Source organism: Haematobia irritans, chromosome 3 (genome assembly GCF_050003625.1).
Source record: "Haematobia irritans isolate KBUSLIRL chromosome 3, ASM5000362v1, whole genome shotgun sequence".
Classification (NCBI taxonomy): Eukaryota; Metazoa; Arthropoda; class Insecta; order Diptera; family Muscidae; genus Haematobia; species Haematobia irritans.
Genome location: NC_134399.1, coordinates 216,962,614 through 216,984,488, shown reverse-complemented (window position 1 = coordinate 216,984,488; position 21,875 = coordinate 216,962,614). Strand labels below are relative to the sequence as shown.

General features: G+C 34.1%; 2 protein-coding genes across 2 annotated transcripts in view; one reads left to right on the top strand and one right to left on the bottom strand.

Moving 5' to 3' along the window:
- Window positions 1-19,498, bottom strand: part of Cyp308a1 (Cytochrome P450 308a1) — a 40,046-nt gene extending 20,548 nt beyond the window's left edge. The window contains exons 1-5 of the mRNA XM_075302850.1: window positions 19,193-19,498; window positions 18,796-19,036; window positions 18,602-18,697; window positions 11,796-11,983; window positions 3,712-3,958 (exon numbers count right to left, since the gene is read on the bottom strand). Of these exons, the coding sequence (XP_075158965.1) occupies window positions 3,712-3,958; window positions 11,796-11,983; window positions 18,602-18,697; window positions 18,796-19,036; window positions 19,193-19,371 (951 nt within the window). The 5' untranslated portion in view covers window positions 19,372-19,498. The remainder of the gene's footprint in view (window positions 1-3,711; window positions 3,959-11,795; window positions 11,984-18,601; window positions 18,698-18,795; window positions 19,037-19,192) is intronic.
- The window catches only part of LOC142232135 (uncharacterized), a 199,248-nt gene that overhangs the window by 158,107 nt on the left and 19,266 nt on the right, over window positions 1-21,875 (top strand). The gene's annotated exons all lie outside the window — the stretch shown is intronic.

Sequence of the window (21,875 nt, the reverse complement as noted above, 5' to 3'; positions counted from 1 at the left end):
AAACGAATCGATATGAACTTATGTGCGGCAATTATAGAGCCAGAATTGAAACATGGTTGTCGCTTTATATGGGGGCTATATACAATTATGAACAGGAGTATACTAAAAATGGCAGATTTTTTACTGTTTAGTAGATTGGTAGAATTTTTAATGTTTTGAAAGATTTTGCAAAATATTCTTCTCTAACTAAGAGGTGTTTCATAAATTTTCTATAGAAATAACATTTTGACAAAAATGTCTATAGAAATAAAATTCTGACAAAATTTTCTATAAAAATAAAATTTTGTTGTTGTTTTTTTGATTTCAGCTTAAAACCATGCAAGTGTAGCTTAACCAACAGAGGAAAAGAATGTTTGCCAAATTTTTTTGGACAAAGCCCTATACACTGCAAGATGGTCGGAATTACCACATTCCTCATCAGCATCCTCTACTTGCAGCAAAATTATCAACCAATTATCAGAATAAATTTGACAAACATTCTTTTCCTCTGTTGGTTAAGCTACACTTGTAGTTTAGTCAATGCATGGTTTTAAGCTGACATCAAATAAAAACAACGACAATGATTAAAGAAAAAAACCAACAATAACAAAACAAATAATATTTTGACAAAATTTCCTATAGAAATACAATTTTGACAAAATCTCCTAAGGAAATAAAATTTTGACAAAATTTCCTATAGAAATAAAAATTTATCAAAATTTTCTACGGCAATAAAATCTTGGTAGATTATTTTTGGCTCGAGTGGCAATCGTGATTTTTCTGTTATTGGGGATCGGGTTATCTGGGGGCTATATATAATATAGATCGACCATTTTGGGCATGGTTGTTATCGGCCATATACTAGCGAAATGTACCAAATTTCAACTGTATCGGATAAATTTTGCTCCTTTAATAGGCTCCGGAGTTCAAATCTGGGGATGGGTTTATATGGAGGAAAGACCATATACTAACACCACGTACCAAATTTCAACCGGATCGGATGAATTTGGCTCCTCTAAGAGGCTCCAGAAGTCAATTTGGATAATGGTTTATATGAGGGCTATATATAATTATGGACCGATAAGAACCAATTTTAGCAGGGTTATTAGAGAACATACACGCAAAAAAATAATTCTTTCCTCCCAAACGAAATTTTAGACAAAAAAAGTTCGTTTCTTATTTGCTTTTCGCTGAAAGGAAGTGTATTTGGAAGAAAAGCATATACTTTTTGTGATAAACGTTTATTCTTTTCCAGGATGTAAAAACAATTTCATAAAGACTAACTAAAAAAAATACATTTTTTGTGGCTAATTTCATTTTCCCTTACATCTTTCTCACTTCCTCGAGGTTTTTTAGTTCTTAGCACCATTTTCTGTAATACAAACAATGTAGAAAAAATTATACGATTATATAAATTTGTATTTTTTTTACCATTCGCCTGGACGGAGAATCGAACCGCGGACCATGCAATTTGTAAGCCAACACACTATCCACTGAGCCATGTAGCCGTTATTGTCATCAATAGACAATTACCCATATAAGTTATATTTATTTAGCACAGCTTGCGGCTCCCACGAGCCGATTAAACAAACTTTATTTAACAGAAAAATACATTTAGTTGGGCACCGTGGAGCAGTAGTTGCTACGTCCGACTATGAACTGTAAAATGTGTCTTATAAAAGACCTAAAGTCAGAAACGAACAGTGTTTGATATAAACGAAATGGACTGTGTTGTTGGTTCAAAAATAACTTTTTTTATTGAAAAAATAAAAATTTTGTAACAAGCGAATTTTTTTGGTGATAAAAGTTTAAAATTTTCGAAGAAATTCAAAAAACTCTAACAAAAGAAAAACGTTTTTGATACACGTTTTCACGTTTTTTTTTCTTTGCGTGTATAGCAACACCATGTACCAATTTCCACCCGGATCGCAAGCCAAGTCTGGGGATCGGTTTATATTGGGGGCTATATATAATTATGGACCGATGTGGACCAATTTTTGCTTGGTTGTTGGAGACCATATACCAACACCACGTACAAAATTTCAGCCGGATCTGATGAAATTTGCTTCTCTTAGAAGCTTCGCAAACCAAATCTGGGGATCGGTTTATACACGCAAAAAAATAATTCTTTCCTCCCAAACGAAATTTTAGATAAACAAAGTTCGTTTCTCATTTGCTTTTCGCTGTAAGGAAGTGTATTTCGAAGAAAAGTATATACTTTTTGTGATAAACGTTTATTCTTTTCCAGGATGTAAAAACAATTTCATAAAGACTAGCTCAAAAAAAAAAAACATTATTTTCTTGCTAATTGCATTGTCCCTCACATCTTTCTCACATCCACGAGGATTTTTAGTTCTTAACACCTTTTCCTGTAATACCAACAATGTAGAAGAAATTATACGATTTTATAAATTTTTAAATTTTTTTTTTTACCTTTCGCCTAGACGGAGAATCGAACCGCGGACCATGCACATTGTAAGCCAACACACTAACCACTGAGCTATGTACCTGTTATGGTCATCAATAGATAAATATCCATATAAGTTATATTTATATAGCATAGCTTGCGGCGCCCACGAACCGAATAAACAAAGTTTATTTAACAGAAACAAACATTTAGTTTGGCACCGTGGAGCAGTGGTAGCTACGTCCGACTCTCATGCCAAGGGTCGTGGGTTCGATCCCTGCTTCGGCCAAAGTTTTTTTTTTGCTTTTGTTTTTTTTTTCATATATTCCAGATATATTCGGAAGATTCCGAAATAATGTTCAACATTACATTGTACTATATTAAATTTTGAACTGTAAAATGTGTCTTATTAAATACCTAAAGTCAGAAAAGAACAGTGTTTGATATAAACGAAATGGACTGTGTTGTTATTTCAAAAATAACTTTTTTTATTGAAAAAATAAAAATTTTGTAACAAACGAATTTTTTTGGTGATAAAAGTTTAAAATTTTCGAAGCAATTCAAAAAACTCTAACAAAAGAAAAACGTTTTCGGTACACGTTTTCCAAACGTTTTTTTTCTTTGCGTGTATGCGGGCTACATGTAATTATGGACGGATGTGGACCAATTTTTGCTTGGTTGTTGGAGACCATATACCAAATTTCAGCCGGATCGGAGGAAATTTGCTTCTCTTTGAAGCTCCGTAAGCTAAATCTGGGGATCGGTTTATATGGGGGCTATATGTAATTATGGACGGATGTGGACCAATTTTTGCATGTTTGTTAGAGATCACATTCTAACACCATGTACCAAATTTTAGCCAGATCGGATGAAATATGCTTCCCGTAGAGGCTCCGCAAGCCAAATCTGAGGGTCCGTTTATATGGGGGCTATACGAAAAGGGGACCGATATGGCACATTTGCAATACCATCCGACCTACTTCAATAACAACTACTTGTGCCAAGTTTCAATAGTCGATAGCTTATATCATTCGGAAGTTAGCGTGATTTCAACAGACGGACATGCTTAGGTCGACTCATAATTTCACCACGAACCAGAACATATATACTTTATGGGGTCTTAGAACAATATTTCAATTTGTTACAAACGGAATGACATAGTTAACCATCCCATCCTATGGCGGAGGATATAAAAAATTAATCGCTACTTTTTGGACCACCCTTGTAAATGTGATTAACAAGGTGCTATTAAAAACATATCCTTTCGAAATTTCTATCACCTTCTCTCATATGCAATAAAACTATACACTTTCATATTTACATACCTCATAGAGAGCAAATGCCATTAGGGACGATGAAGTCTCAAATCCCTCAAGCAAAAAAGTACCACAATGACCTACAATTGTGGCCACATCGATTGGTTCATTTTGCTTTTGTTTGTTCTCAATCAACCATTGAATGAAGTCGCTGTGCTCGATTCGATTGGGTTGATGTTCTCCTTTGTCCAAGCGAGAACTTAATATATTCACAACAAGGTGTCGGATCCAAGTCCCCACGGTAGAGGGAACATAACTGCAAAAAAAAAATGAAAGAAAACGTAAAGAGAAAAATATTAACAAGACCCAAGCTGTAATTAAATGCAAATTGATTCATGCAACACCATCAGAGGAAAATGAAATTTTAATTGCAGCTACTTAACGAATCATAGTTATTGAGTTTGTTTTAATGAACTGTCACATCAAGTAATAAGTTAAATGTCATCATAGTTATTCAAAATTTATAAGATAATGAATTAATGGTCCAATATTTTCGTATATTATAAAATCAATTGACAAAATTGTTGTTGTTGAACCATCTATGAAAAACTTCGAATAAATTAAGTCGACAAGTTACGTATTGGTAGATTGGCGAACCCAATGATTTAGTGATATTTGAAGCATTTTTTACGCTGAATTAGACTGCACAATAGACAATTGTTAGTAATTAGTAAGACCGTTCACAAAATCGTGCTGTACAAGACATGTTCGTCCAGCGATTCAAATAATTTTGCTGCTTCATTAATCAAACCGTACACACAACAATATATAATTTTTGGATTCAATCACGAAACTAATTGATCCAATTATTTTTTAATTGAAATATATCACAGAAATGATAGTATTACCGAAGTCAATTTAAAAAATTAATTGATCTTTAAAAACAAGTAAGTAAAGTAGAAAGTCGGGCCGACTATATCATACCCTAAACCACCCTTACTGAATTAGTAATCATAAGCATTTGTGGGGTAACATTAATATAGGTCTGGGAGATAAACCGCAGTTGCATATTTTCCCTGGCAACACTATAGCTCAGTGTTGCCAGGGAAAATGTTCGGTTTACCCTACAAGGACAAAAAAACTTCCCTACTTTCCCATACATTCCCAAACAATTTTCCCTACAAAATTTTCGTTGAATTTAAACAAATTTTGCAAAACAAAAATGGTTCTAAGTACTTCATTATCTTAAAACATGAAAATGCAACGCCAAATATACTTCCAGTATAGGTATCATCGTGAAACTTCGGTCACGGCTTTATAATTATGTCTGGACTATTTAATGATAAAATGGGATTGATTGATGACGTTTTACTATAGCCCCCCATATAGACCGATCTACCGATTTTACTTCTTGGGCTTCTGGAAACTGTATTTTTTATCCGATTTGGCTGAAACTTGAAATTAGGACCAAATGTAGGTGTGCTAAAAATGGTGTGTATCGGTCCATTTTTTGGTATAGCCCCCATATGTTATAGACCGATCTCCCAGTTGTACTTCTTGAGCTTCTAGGAACTATAGTTTCTATCCGATTTGCCTGAAAATGGAAATCTAGAGGTATTTGAGGACCGCAAATAGGAGTGCCAAAAATGGTGTCTATCGGTCCATGTATTTATATAGCCCCCATATAGACCGATATTCCGATTTTACTTCTTGGGCTTCTAGAAACCGTACTTTCTATCCTATTTGCCTTCAACTTGAAATACAGAGGCATTTTAGGACCACAAATAGGTGTAAAGAAAATGATGGTTATAGGTTCTTGTGTTGGTATAGCCCCCTATATATACCGATATTCCGATTTTATTTTTTAAGCTTCTAGTTGTAAAACAAGATTGTATTGAAAATTCGCCCTATTTGCATCGATATATTTTATCGATATATTTTACTTAACTTATCATAGATCTTATTATACACGTTTGTTCGACATCTCAATACCTTGCATTCAAGTACAAACAACGATATAATCGGACATTTCTAGCTCGAGGTATAATTTGTTTAGCGAAAAAATTCAGAAAAACTAAAAATAACGGGATATCTCAAAAATGGTTTCATTAAAAATTTTTTAACCTTCATTTTCAAATTTAGCAGATCAAAATACATAAGGAAAGTCATCAAATGTACATTTTCAGTGTAAACTAGTGTTAACAAACACCACACAAAAATTTATATTTGGATATAAAGAAACAAGACCACTTCGGTATTAGGCAGATAACACAAAGGGGGGCAAAAGAAAGCAGCTGATTTTTATCAATTTGGAATCTTGAAATATTAGCTAATAAACCACAAAATATCCCATTGGAGACTTCAGAGGGGAACACAACTAAAACTCTACATAAAATTTACATATTAGAACGAACACGAAACAATGAGACTGACAAAAATTGATTTTATTACAAATTTAAAACAAGTTTAATACATTTTTTTGTTTATTTTAAAATATAGTTAATACCATTTAGTTCAATATTCATTTCGATTTATTTCGATATAATTTTTCTTTCTTTTGTTTTATTTATTTAAAAGTGCCCTTAATTTTATACTTTTTCACACTTCAAAAACCAACCACTTACTTGCTCTCTTTTTGAAGCCGTTCTTAAAGAGTACAGATGGAATAAAACAAAAACAAATACACATTGTAAAACCGTGTTTGCATAAGAAACAGTGATGCCAAACTTTTTGAAAAATTTCTAACTTTGATTTTTTATTTTTGGCCAAAGAGATCGACCACTGTGCCACATTTGCCACAGTTGGTAGAATTCTACCAAAAATAGTAATTTGTTTTTATTAAATCTCTATAGCAATACAATTTTGGAAAAAGTTTCTATAAACAATTTTTTTTTTTTGAGAAATTTTTCTGTAGAAATAAAATTTTAATAATAAATAATATAGAAATAAAATTTTGAGAAAAATTTTTATAGAAATAATATTTTGAAAAAAACAATTCTATAGAAATACAATTTTGACAAAATGTTCTATAGAAATAAAATGTTGACAAAATTTTCTACAGGAATAAAGTTTTGACAAAAATTTCTATAAAAATATTTGTTTGGTAGATTTGTGGTAAACTTCAAATTTTGGTAGGTTTTTTTGGTACTGTTGTTACCACACATTGTTAAAGATCAAGCCTTGCCGGCTTCTAATTTCCTCCTTTAGAGCCACCAAAATGTAAAAATTATTACAAATTGTGTTGAGTGAAAATGTCCCTACATTGTGGTCCTATGTTCTACAAGACGCTAAATATTAGAAAAAAACCTACATATAGGGAATTTCCCCTACTTCTAGCAACACTGGCTGTAGTTGATATTGCATCTACGGGGTTAGTATGCCACTAATATTGAGCCCATTATTAAAAAAGAGAAAATCGCTCAATTAGTGTGGGGGATAAATCCAAATTTGTAAAAGTCGAGCAATATTCTTATGTAAGGGCTACAAGTTCGTATAAATACGATCGGCTAGTACATCAAAATTTCGAATTTGAGTAACATTGGTTAATAAATAAAAGTATTATGGTAAAATTTGGGAAAATCGAGCGTTGCATATATATGGAAGCTATATCTAAATCTGAACCAATTTTTATAATATTTTGCGGGTTTGATTAATACCACAAAAGGTCACCTTGTGCAAAATTTGAGTAAGATCTCTTAAGAAATGAGGCCTGTATGGTCAAATTTAGACAAATCTGGCGGTACATATATATGGGAGCTATACACGCAAAGAAAAAAAACGTTTGGAAAACGTGTACCGAAAACGTTTTTCTTTTGTTAGAGTTTTTTGAATTGCTTCGAAAATTTTAAACTTTTATCACCAAAAAAATTCCTTTGTTACAAAGTTTTTATTTTTTCAATAAAAAAGTTATTTTTGAAACAACAACAGAGTCCATTTCGTTTATATCAAACACTCTTCTTTTCTGACTTTTGGTCTTTAATAAAACACATTTTACAGTTCAAAATTTAATATAGTACAATGTAATGTTGAACATTTTTTTCGGAATCTTCCGAACATATGTAGAATGTATGTAAAAAAAAAAAAAAAAAAAAAAAAACTTTGGTGGGATCGAACCCACGACCCTTGGCACGAGAGTCAGACGTAGCAACCACTGCTCCACGGTGCCAAACTAAATGTTTGTTTCTGTTAAATAAACTTTGTTTATTCGGTTCGTGGGCGCCGCAAGCTATGCTATATAAATATAACTTGTATGGATATTTATCTCTTGATGACCATAACAGGTACATAGCTCAGTGGTTAGTGTGTTGGCTTACAAAGTGCATGGTCCGCGGTTCGATTCTCCGTCCAGGCGAAAGGTAAAAAAATTTAAAAATTTATAAAATCGTATAATTTCTTCTACATTGTTTGTATTACAGACAAAGGTGCTAAGAACTAAAAATCTTCGTGGAAGTGAGAAAGATGTGAGGGAAAATGCAATTAGCCAGAAAAAAATTTTTTTTTGAGTTAGTCTTTATGAAATTGTTTTTACATCCTGGAAAAGAATAAACGTTTATCACAAAAAGTATATACTTTTCTTCCAAATACACTTCCTTACAGCGAAAAGCAAATGAGAAACGAACTTTGTTTGTCTAAAATTTCGTTTGGGAGGAAAGAATTATTTTTTTTCGTGTAGCTAAATCTTAACCGATTTCGATGATTTTTTACATATCTAGTTAGTGCTATAGAAGATTACATTTGGCCAACTTTGAGTACTATCGGTTGATCAATATGTGTTTTATAGCCAAATTTAGAAAAATCGGGCGGTACATATATATGGGAGCTATGGCTAAATCTGACCCGATTTCCATGATTTTTTCCAAATATAGTCAATGCTATAGAAGATTACATTTAGCCAACTTTGAGTAAGAACGGTTGATAATTAAGGGTTTTGTGGCCAAATTTGGGAAAATCGGGCGATACATATATATGAGAGCTATATCTAAATCTGAACCGATTTGAATGAAATTTTGCAGACTTGAAGGGTGTTAAAATAGATTATTTTGTGCCAAATTTGGTGACGATCCGTTTGTAAAACAGCGCAACGTAACCCCATTTGTCGAAATCGGGCGATACATATAACAGGTTGACTGATAAGTGCACGGTCTGACACATAGATGGCGTCGCTAGTGTTAAATGCATATTATTTTTATATAGTACCAACTTTCAAATGATTCGTGTCAAAATTTGACGTCTGCAAGTCAATTAGTTTGTGAGATAGAGCGTCTTTTGTGAAGCAACTTTTGTTATTGTGAAAAAAATGGAAAAAAAAGAATTTCGTGTTTTGATATAATACTGTTTTCTGAAGGGGAAAAATACGGTGGAAGAAAAAACTTGGCTTGATAATGAGTTTCCGGACTCTGCCCCAGGGAAATCAACAATAATTGATTGGTATGCAAAATTCAAGCGTGGTGAAATGGGCACGGAGCACGGTGAACGCAGTGGACGCCCGAAAGAGGTGGTTACCGACGAAAACATCAAAAAAATCCACAAAATGATTTTGAATGACCGTAAAATGAAGTTGATCGAGATAGCAGAGGCCTTAAAGGCCTCAAAGAAACGTGTTGGTCATATCATTTATCAATATTTGGATATGCGGAAGCCCTGTGCAAAATGGGTGCCGCGCGAGCTCACATTTGACCAAAAACAACAATGTGTTGATGATTCTGAGCGGTGTTTGCAGCTGTTAACTCGTAATACACCCGAGTTTTTCCGTCGATATGTGACAATGGATGAAACATGGCTCCATCACTACACTCCTGAGTCCAATCGACAGTCGGCTGAGTGGACAGCGACCGGTGAACCGTCTCCGAAGCGTGGAAAAACTCAAAAGTCCGCTGGCAAGTAATGGCCTCTGGTTTTTGGGATGCGCATGGAATAATTTTATATGGCGTTATTGGAGCGTTTGAAGGTCGAAAACGCGGCAAAACGGCCCCATATGAAGAAGAAAAAAGTGTTGTTCCACCAAGACAACACACCGTGCCACAAGTCATTGAGAACGATGGCAAAAATTCATGAATTGGGCTTCGAATTGCTTCCCCAACCACCGTATTCTCCAGCTCTGGCCCCAGCAACTTTTTCTTGTTCTCAGACCTTAAAAGGATGCTCGCAGGGAAAAAAATTTGGCTGCAATGAAGAGGTGATAGCCGAAACTGAGGCCTATTTTGAGGCAAAACCGAAGGAGTAGTACCAAAATGGTATCAAAAAATTGGAAGGTCGTTATAATCGTTGTATCGCTCTTGAAGGGAACTATGTTGAATAATAAAAACGAATTTTGACAAAAAATGTGTTTTTCTTTGTTAGATTGTTAGATCTTATCAGTCAACCTGTTATATGGGAGCTATATCTAAATTTGATCCGATTTCTACCAAATTCAATACCGTTCGTCCTTGTGCCCAAAAAAAAAAAAAACACTGTAGCAAATTTCATCAAAATCGGTTAAAAATTGCGACCGGAATCCTGTGAACAACAAATACATGGACAGACGGACGGACGGACGGACACCAAGCGCTAGATCGACTCAGGAGGTGATTCTGAATCGATCGGTATATATTTTATGGGGTCTAAAATCAATATTTCTGGTAGGCACATTTTTTGGCAGATCAAACTTATTATACCCTGACCTCTATGTGGTTTAGGGTATAATAATTTAAAATTTTAATTGGAAATATTTTGGTGAATTTTTCTTTTCTGTGTAGGACTAGTGGCCATGTGGCATTAATTTATGAAATATACTCCTTCAAAAATATCGCTTCCAATCGCCAAACGTTTTCAAAGATAAATTTTAATTTTTCACATATACAGGGTTGCTGGCCAACTTCAAGCTGCTACCATATCTACACCGCTCGTCTGACAGACTAATTCCTGTAACAGTTCATTTAAAAACAAGTAAGGAAAGTCTAAAGTCGGGCGGGACCGACTATATTATACCCTGTACCACTTAGTAGATCTAAATTTTCGATACTATATCACATTCGTCAAACGTGTTGGGGGCTATATATAAAGGTTTGTCCCAAATACATACATTTAAATATCACTCGATCTGGACAAAATTTGATAGACTTCTACAAAATCTATAGACTCAAAATTTAAGTCGGCTAATGCACTAGGGTGGAACACAATGTTAGTAAAAAAAATATGGGAAACATTTAAATCGGAAGCAATTTTAAGGAAACTTCGCAAAAGTTTATTTATGATTTATCGCTCGATATATATGTATTAGAAGTTTAGGAAAATTAGAGTAATTTTTACAACTTTTCGACTAAGCAGTGGCGATTTTGCAAGGAAAATGTTGGTATTTTGACCATTTTTGTCGAAATCAGAAAAACATATATATGGGAGCTATATCTAAATCTGAACCGATGTCAACCAAATTTGGCACGCATAGCTACAATGCTAATTCTACTCCCTGTGCAAAATTTCAACTAAATCCGAGTTAAAAATTGGCCTCTGTGGTCATATGAGTGTAAATCGGGCGAAAGCTATATATGTGAGATATATCGAAATCTGAACCGATTTCAACCAAATTTGGCACGCATAGTTACAATGCTAATTCTACTCCCTATGCAAAATTTCAACTAAATCGGAGCAAAAAATTGGCCTCTGTGGGCAATTGAGTGTAAATCGGGCGAAAGATATATATGGGAGCTATACTAAATCTGAACCGATTTGGCTGATATTTTGCAAGTTTTTCGAGACTCATAAAATATTCGGATGTACTGAATTTGAGGAAGATCGGTTGATATACACGCCAATTATGACCAAATCGGTGAAAAATATATATGGCAGCTATATCTAAATCTGAACCGATTTTTTCCAAAATCAATAGGGATCGTCTTTGAGCCGAAACAGGACCCTATACCAAATTTTAGGACAATCGGAGTAAAACTGCGAGCTGTACTTTGCACACAAAAGTACAATAACAGACAGACAGACGGACAGACAGACAGACAGACAGATGGACATCGCTAAATCGACTCAGAATTTAATTCTAAGCCGATCCGTATAATAAAAGATTGGTCTATGATTACTCCTTCTTGGCGTTACATACAAATGCACAAACTTATTATACCCTGTACCTCAGTAGTGGTGAAGGGTATAAACATAAAAATACTTACTTATATTTGGTTATATTCCCCAAGGTAGGTGAAAAGAGTAGAGATATTGTGTCAAACAAACTATATGGATTGGGCGAGAATATATTTTCTGCTAGACGTGTAAAATCCGAATCATTTTTTGTAAATGTTTGACCATCCAAACCGAATGCAGCTGATGCTATCACACCCAATGTGAATCTTGAAAATAACTGTAATAAAAGGATATGTTTAATTAAGAACAATAATATAATATTCCAAAAATTTCCAAAATTTTATTTTAAATTAATTTTATTTATTTCTTTTTTTTTTTTTTCAATAATTTACTTAATTGTCTTTTTATATTAATTGTAATCTTTTATATTAATTGTAATCATATTATATTTTTATTTATTTTAATGTGTGGATAACATTGTAATTGTATCATATAACTCATGTTCTTCAATGTATAACATCTAAATCTTGTTGTGCATGATAAAATAAAAAACAAACAAACAAAACAAAATATCATTTAGGAGGAAATCATTGTCCGCGCTGTTATAAAACCCAACATATAACTGATACTAAATTTAAAAATTAAAATTATTCTTTTTTTTTTCAAAAAATATTTCGTTTTAGTTTAGTTTAAAATTGTTTTTTTGAAATTATCTACAGCACAATTGAATTCTCTTCATCCCAAATACAACTCACAAATTGCATGAACTAAACTAGCGTATACAAATCAATGAACGTACTTATAAGTTCAATGGAAATTAAAGCTGAAAAACATATTCATAGAATTTCCAAAAATAGTTGGCGGTATTGATGTTTTTCTTTACATTATCGATTCTAGGAAACAGTTTTGAGTCAATTGAAGACATTAAACTTGAATTGCATTGAAGGTTGTTCCGTAAATTGACTTTGACAGCTTTTATGAGAATTGGAAAAAAAAAAAACGTTGACAACGTGCTATAAGACCAAGAGAATTATTATGAGGTGGACGAATATGATTTGCCAGAATAACTCAGCAAAGGCACAACTTTCCAAAAATGTCAAAGATGTTCTTTATTCAATTTTTTATAACTCGTTTTTTATATTTTTAATGGGTAATTAAGATTTAATTTTTTTTTCAAATGGGTTAAAAAGAGAGAAAGAATTAATAATATGGTACAAATTATTAAAATGTTGTCGAAAAAAGTATAAATCCAATCTAGAACTATTGTGAACTTTTGAAAATATTTAAGGTCAAACGTTTCAGACAAGCGTTAGAATGCACTAAAAATCATAAAAATTATTAATTAGACCAAATATAACAACATTTTTTAATTCACATTCAAAACACTGAATTCGAACTTTTTACTGGGAAAATATTAAAAAAAAATTTAATTCACATCCAAAACACTGAATTGGAACTTTTTGTTGGGAAAATATTAAAAATTTTTTTAATTCACATCCAAAACACTGAATTCGAACTTTTTCTGGGAAAATATTGAAAAACTTTTAATTCACATCCAAAACACTGAATTCGAACTTTTTGCTGGGAAAATATAAAAAAAAAATTTAATTCACATCAAAAACACTGAATTCAATGTTTTTGCTGGGATATAAATACCGTATAAAATTATGAACTAGTTTTTTGCCCATAGTATATGGATCCCATATAAAAACTGTATTCAGCACACCTCCTTTTGGCTCCAAACTACCCAGCAACAAAATTTTTAAGTTTTTCTAAAGGCACGACTTTAAAAGCGCTTTCAAAAATTTCCTCCCAAAGGTGTTCTTCATTTTAACTACACAGGAAGTTATTTTAATAATTTCTCCCTGATCAAGAATATATATATATATATATATATATATATATATATATATATATATATATAATATATATATATATATATATAATATATATATATATATATATATATATATATATTTTATATATATATATATATATATATATATATATATATATATATATATATATATATATATATATATATATATATATATATATATATATATATATATATATATATATATATATATATATATATATATATATATATATATATTATATATATATATATATATATATATATATATATATATATATATATATATATATATATATATATATATATATATATATATTCTTGATCAGGGAGAAATTCTAAGACGATATAAACATGTCCGTCTGTCTGTCTGTTGTAATCACAGCCTTCAATAATGGCGCTATCGTCTTGAAATTTTACACAGATTCGTGTTTTGTTTGCAGGCAGGTCAAGTCCGAAGATGGGCTATATCGGTCCAAGTTTTGATATAGTACCCATATAAACCAACCTCCCGATTTGGGGTCTTGGGCTTTAAAAAATAAACCGTAGTTTTTATCCAATTTGCCTGACGATCTAGATATGTTTTAGGACCATCAAAGAGTGTGCCGAAAATGGTGCCTATCGGTCCATGATTTGGTATAGACCCTATATAGACCGATTTCCGGTTTTTGCTTCTTGGGCGTCTAGAAACTGTATTTTTTATCCGATTTGCCTGAAATTTAAAATATAGAGGTATTTTAGGACCAAAGATTGGTGTGTTGAAAATAGGGTGTATCGGTCCCTGTTTTCGTACAGCCCATATAGACCGATCTCCAGATTTTATTTCTTGGGCTTCTAGAAACTGTATTTACTATCCGATTTGCTTGAAATTTAAAAATCTAGAGGTATTGTATGGCCATAAATATGTGTGCCGAAAATGGCATGTATCGGTCAATGTTTTGGTACAGCGCCCATATAGACCGATCTCCCGATTTACTTCTTGGGCGTCTAGAAACTATATTTTCTATCCGATTTGCTTTAAATTGAAAATCTAGCAGTATTTTATGACCACAAATAGATGTGTCGAAAATGGGGAGTATCGGTCCATGTTTTGGTATAGCCCATATATAGACCGATCTCCCGATAGATACTGTATTTTCTATTCGATTTGCTTGAAATTGAAAATCTTGATGAACTTTAAGAACAAAAATAGGTTTGTCGAAAATGGGGAGTATCGGTCCAGGTTTTGATATAGCTCTCATATAAACCGATCCCCCGATTTGGGGTCTTCAGCTTCTAGAAACCGTCGTTTTTATTCGATTTGCCTAAGATTGGAAATCTTAATGTATTTTAGCACCACAAATAGGTGTGCAGAAAATTGGGTGTATCGGTTGATGTTTCGGTGTAGCCCCCCTATAGACCGAGCTCCCAAATTTACTTCGTGGGCTTCTTGAATCCGTAGTTTGTATCCAATTTGCCAGAAATTAGAAATCTAGAGGTATTTTAGGACCATAAAGAGGTGTGTCGAAAATGGTCCGTATCGGTCCATGTTTTGCTATAGTCCCCTTATAGACTGATCGTTCGATTTTACTTCTTAGGCTTCTAGAATTCGTAGTTTTTACCCAATTTGTCTGAAATTGGAATTCTAGAGGTATTTGAGGAACATTAAGAGGTGTGCCGAAGATTTTGAGCATTGGTCCATGTTCTGGTATAGCTCCTATATAGTCCTACTTCCCGAATTTATTTCTTGGGCAGCTAGAATCTGTAGTTTTTATCCACTTTGGCTGAAAATTAAAATCAAGCATTTGTATCGCATTTATTTGTACCGGTCCATTCTGTAAGACATTGATCGATCGACCGATTTCACTTCTTGAGGTTATAGCAGGAGCACCGATCATAAAAATTGCTTGAAACTAAAAGTAAAATTTACAATTTTACTCCTCGTTATCATTTAAATAATGGCGGAAAAATCTACAGATTTAAGATTTCAAATCAAGGCTTTATTCATAATTTACACGATATGTTTATGATTTCTCTAAAACTCAAACAAAATTGGTTCTTAAAAATCCAGAATCTGATCTAGTCTTCATAAAGGGTGATACGGTCAAAATTTGGTCAAGGGAAAACGCGTGTAAATCGGTGAAATCGTTTATTTAAAAAATCAAATTAAATTTCTTTTTCAAGTTCAATTAGTATAAAATTCAGGAAAAATATTCAGTTAGGCTTTCGCTTTTCCAAATCCGAACTGTCGGGCCTCACGCTTGACACCTGCCATCAGATTTTGTACAGCCACCTTGTACACCTTCTTCGCCGTTGAAAGCCAGTTTGCCTTGAACTGCTGCTCGTCCTTAGCAGTTTTTTTGGTCTTCTTTAGGTTCCGCTTGACAATAGCCCATTATTTCTCAATTGGGCGGAGCTCTGGCGTGTTGGGAGGGTTCTTGTCCTTGGGAACCACCTGCACGTTGTTGGCGGCGTACCACTCCATGGCCTTTTTACCGTAATGGCAAGATGCCAAATCCGGCCAAAACAGTACGGAACAACCGTGTTTCTTCAGGAAAGGCAGCAGATATTTATTCAAACACTCTTTCACGTAAATTTCTTGGTTGACAGTCCCGGAAGCTAAGAAAATGCTGTCACACAAATGCCACAGGTAAAGATGGCTTGCCAAACCAAATATTTCTTTGCGAACTTTGACAGTTTTATGTGCTTGAAAATATCTGCTACCTTCCCCCTTCCTCCTGTCCAGGAAGCTGCTTGTAGTCGGCTTTGACGTAGGTTTCGTCGTCCATTACCACGCAGTCAAACTTCGTCAGCATCGTCGTGTACAGCCTCCGGGATCGCGCTTTGGCCGTCGTATTTTGTTTATCATCGCGATTTGGAGTCACTACCTTCTTGTAAGTCGATAGTCCGGCTAGTTTTTTGGCTCGATGCACGGTTGTAGACGATACACCCAGCTTATTTGCGGCATCTCGGAGAGAGAGGTAGGGTTTCGCTTGAAACTACCGGCAACTCTCTTTGTCGTCTCAGCGGCTTCCGGTTTTCGATTTCCCCCCGATCCAGACTTCCTGGCTGTCGACAAACGTTCCCCAAACACTTTAGTTATATTTGTAACGGTTGATTTGGCAACTTTTAGCGATTTTGCCAGCTTTGCGTGCGAGTAGCTCGGATTTTCGCGATGCGCGAGCAAAATTTTGATACGCTGCTCTTCTTGCTTGGACGGCATTTTGACAACTGAAGATTGAATTCCAAAATCAAAATAGGAGCAACATTCTACACATACACACCTTCAAAATGAGGGGTGTTCAGGTTTTTTAAATGCAAAATTGAAAGAAATACGTCAAGTTTATATTGACCAAATTTTGACCGTATCACCCTTTAGGTAGATCTGCTGAAGAATATCTGTCATCAAGTCCCCTAAAGTTCTATATATTATATAGTTTTAAAAGTAAACTATTATATTTGATTCATGGTGGTGGGTATTTTTAAGATTCGGCCCGGCCGAACTTACTACTTTATATACTTGTTTTATTTCAAATGGGTTAAAAACAGAGAAAGAATTAATAATATGGTACAAAGTATTAAAATGTTGTCGAAAACATTATATATCCAATCTAGAAAAATTGCGAAGTTTTGAAAAGATTTGAAGTCAAACGTTTCAGATCAGCGTTAGAAAGCACTAAAAATCATAAAAATTATTTAGTAGACAAAATATTACACAATTTTTTAATTCACATTTAAAACACTGAATTCGGATCACACCGTAAGAAGTGATTCAAATTCAGTGCAACAGATGTGGACATCCGTTCTATGACAAGCTCATGTTAAATTCATCTTTTCTGCGGCAATTTTGCACCACTTCCGGATCCAAACATAACATTTTCACTATATTTTTGGCAATTTTTTTTTTTGCTGGGTACCTCTAAATGTACACTTGCAGATAATTCGTATAGGTAAGGTGGCAGCCCGATGTATCAGGCTCACTTAGACTAAAATGCTAAAATGTGTGCTAGGCATCATCCGAGACCTCTTCTTCTACGTAAATACGGTTCTGAACTTTTTCTCCATGGCTAGGTTAGGTTAGTTGGCAGCCCGATGTATCAGGCTCACTTAGACTATTCAGTCCATTGTGATACCACATTGGTGAACTTCTCACTTATCACTGAGTGCTGCCCGATTCCATGTAAAGCTCAATGACCTCCTTTTTATAACCGAGTCCGAACGGCGTTCCATATTGCAGTGAAACCACTTAGAGAAGCTTTGAAACCCTCAGAAATGTCACCAGCATTACTGAGGTGGGATAATCCACCGCTGAAAAACTTTTTTGGTGTTCGGTCGAAGCAGGAATCGAACCCACGACCTTGTGTATGCAAGGCGGGCATGCTAACCATTGCACCACGGTGGCTCCCAGAGAGTTAATTCGTATAGAAAATTGAGTTGTCTAGATTCAGGAAATCAACTCGCTCTAAAAAAAAACTTTCCCAAAGATTTTGTCCTTACACTTATGATTTTGGTATTGATTCCGAGCCAAAGAAGCGAAGAGTTGATGTAAGGAGACATTTAAGACACAATTATCTTTTAAATGTTTGAGTTGTGCATACTTGATTCCCAAATTGTACTTTTTTCAACTTTTTTCTTCATGTGCTATCAAGGCTCTTTGAAACGTGTTAACAAAATTATGCTATCTTTCAAGTAAAAAAGTTAAAAAAAAAGATAAACATTTTCAAGTCTAATCGCTTAACTCCAAGGACTAATGTCTACAATGAAAAGATTATCGGCTTTTGCTCATGTGAAAAAAATCCTTGTATCAGAAAAATGCTACGCAAAAATGGCATTCGTATTTTAAGCGCCAACCACAATATGTTATCAAAATTCTTATTGTACCTCTTATTTAAGTTAATCTTTCATTGTTTTTCGTCAAATGTCTGAAACAACTTTTTGTGCCGTGTGAGAGCCCATTTAGTTATTTCTGTCCATAACATTTACAACAAGTATCTTAACAAAAATGACCATAACTTAATTATCAACACTTTACTCACTCACTTCTTTTGCTTCAAAACAATTGGTGCTCATATTCTCATCGACATATTCCAGCAATTTTTCACAAACTGTCTCTATGTGAGGAAAGGACATTTTTACCTATCAAGCGTAACGAAATGTTGAACACAATAAAACAAATCAAAGGATACAATTTAATGGGTCTCGCAAAGGCAAGCATTGTCACATCTGTCACTCACTTTATTGGGCGTAAAGATGGGCACAATTTCATTTCTCATTTCTCGCCACTTGTCGCCCTTGGCAATGAATGGATTACACCAACCCACAGGATCACGTTTCGGATGCACCCACGCCACATTGTCCTGGAAATTATTAAAGCTACGTATCATAACCTCTTTGATTATTTCTGGTGTGCGTAGAAGGATCACAGGTTCAGTGAATAGACGATAAAATCCAACATAATGTAAATCAGGATAATCACTAAATTGCCAAGGAAACGGTAGAAACGCGTTACATGGAAATAATCAAAAGCGAGAATATCTAATTATTCTATAGTCTCTTTGATGAACACACCCACACACACACACAAACACAACCCTCTCCCCCTGTTAAACCACAATTGAGTGTAAAACCTACTTGTAGATATTCTCATAGGCATCACCATAGTGCTGGCGACCCATTACAAATGACCACATATTGCCCACCAATGGTACACCGCAGGGACCTCGAATACCATGACGTTGCCAATAGAAACATTTCCAGGCGAGATGTGTAAATAAAATGAAAAAAATTGCCGCGAGTATCAAGAAAATCATTTTGCCGGATTGTTTACACTTGCTTCTACTGTTTACACTTGTATTTGTTAGCAGGCGCCTGGAACTATAGTCAAATTAGCAATGCTGTGTTGTGTCCGTCTGCTCAAACTTAACTGATGGTTTGAGTTTTCCCTAGATTTGTTATTCCCTTATCGAATAAAGATTATCTGTTGTATATTTACATTCAGTCACGGCATCTTTCATGTTGTCAAATTATTTAATCACATGTAATCGCCGAAACGTTAGCGTGAAGCAGAGGTTACTCATCTCCTCTGCACAGTGAATTATGTAGCAATTTCCACAGGTCTCGATCTGAGAAAAAAGTTAAGCACAGTTGAGAATCACACACACACACACACACACACAGATACAAACATTTATTGTAAGCAGCGTTGTCACAATGAATTTTTATTTTGGACCAACATTTTTCTAAAATTGGACGAAAATTCGTACCAGCGGACCATTTTGCCAAATTAAATTAATATCATTAAAAAGTTGAAATTTTTCCAAAATTTTACTTCCATAGAAAATTTTGTAAAATTTTTATTTCTATTTATCTCTTTAGAAAATTTTGTCAAAATTTTATTCTTTATCCAACATTTTTCTAAAATTGGACGAAAATTCGTACCAGCGGACCATTTTGCCAAATTAAATTAATATCATTAAAAAGTTGAAATTTTTCCAAAATTTTACTTCCATAGAAAATTTTGTAAAATTTTTATTTCTATTTATCTCTTTAGAAAATTTTGTCAAAATTTTATTTCAGTAGAAAATTTTGTCAAAATTTTATTTCTGTTGAAAATTTTGTCAAAATTTTATTTCTGTTGAAAATTTTGTCAAAATTTTATTTCATTTCATTTTTATTGAGTACCTACACAACAAAATTAAAGTCTTATAATTACAGTGTAGTATTATAAATGTTAAAAGATCTCCGACTTATAATAAATATATATAATAACTAAATTTTGAAGATAAAAAAAAAATAAATAAGAATTAAAATAAATAAAATAAAAACAAGTATATACGCACACAAAATTTTTTTTTCAGATTCAATCACGAAATTAATTGATCCAATTAATTTTTAATTGAAATGTCTTCAATCACAGAAATGCTAGTATCAATTAAAAAATTAATTGAAGGTCAATTGATCCAATTAAAAAATTAATTGATACTATTATTTTTATACCCTCCACCATAGGATGGGGGTATATTAACTTTGTCATTCCGTTTGTAACACATCGAAATATTGCTCTAAAACCCCATAAAGTATATATATATATATATATATATATATATATATATATATATATATATATATATATATATATATATATATATATATTCTGGGTCGTGGTGAAATTCTGAGTCGATCTGAGCATGTCCGTCCGTCCATCCGTCCGTCCGTCCATCCGTCCGTCCGTCCATCCGTCCGTCCGTCTGTTGAAATCACACTAACTTCCGAACGAAACAATCTAACGAAACAAGCTATCGACATGAAACTTGGCACAAGTAGTTGTTATTGATGTAGGTCGGATGGTATTGCAAATGGGCCATATCGGTCCACTTTTACGTATAGCCCCCATATAAACGGACCCCCAAATTTGGCTTTTGAGGCCTCTAGGTTAGGTTAGGTTAGGTGGCAGCCCGATGTATCAGGCTCACTTAGACTATTCAGTCCATTGTGATACCACATTGGTGAACTTCTCTCTTATCACTGAGTGCTGCCCGATTCCATGTTAGGCTCAATGAAAAGGGGCCTCCTTTTTATAGCCGAGTCCGAACGGCGTTCCACATTGCAGGGAAACCACTTGGAGAAGCTTTGAAACCCTCAGAAATGTCACCAGCATTACTGAGGTGGGATAAGCCACCGCTGAAAAACTTTTTGGTGTTCGGTCGAAGCAGGAATCGAACCCACGACATTGTGTATGCAAGGCGGGCATGCTAACCATTGCACCACAGTGGCTCCCTCTTGAGGCCTCTAAGAGAAGCAAATTTCATCCGATCCGGCTAAAATTTGGTACATGGTGTCAGCATATGATCTCTAACAACCATGCAAAAATTGGTCCACATCGGTCAATAATTTTATATAGCTCCCATATAAACCGATCCCCCGATTTGGCGTGTGGAGACTCTAAGAGAGGCAAATTTTATCCAATCCGGCTGAAATTTGGAACATGGTGTAAGTATATGATCTCTAACAACCATGCAAAAATTGGTCCACATCGGTCCATAATTATATATAGCCCCCATATAAACCGATCACCAGATTTGACCTCCGGAGCCTCTTGGAAGACCAAAATTCATCTGATTCAGTTGAAATTTGGAACATGGTGTAAGTATATGATCTCTAACAACCATGCAAAAATTGGTCCACATCGGTCAATAAATATATATAGCCCCCATATAAACCGATCCCCAGATTTGACCTCCGGAGCCCCTTGGAAGAGCAAAATTCATCCGATTCGGTTGAAATTTGGTACGTGATGTTAGTATATGGTATCCAA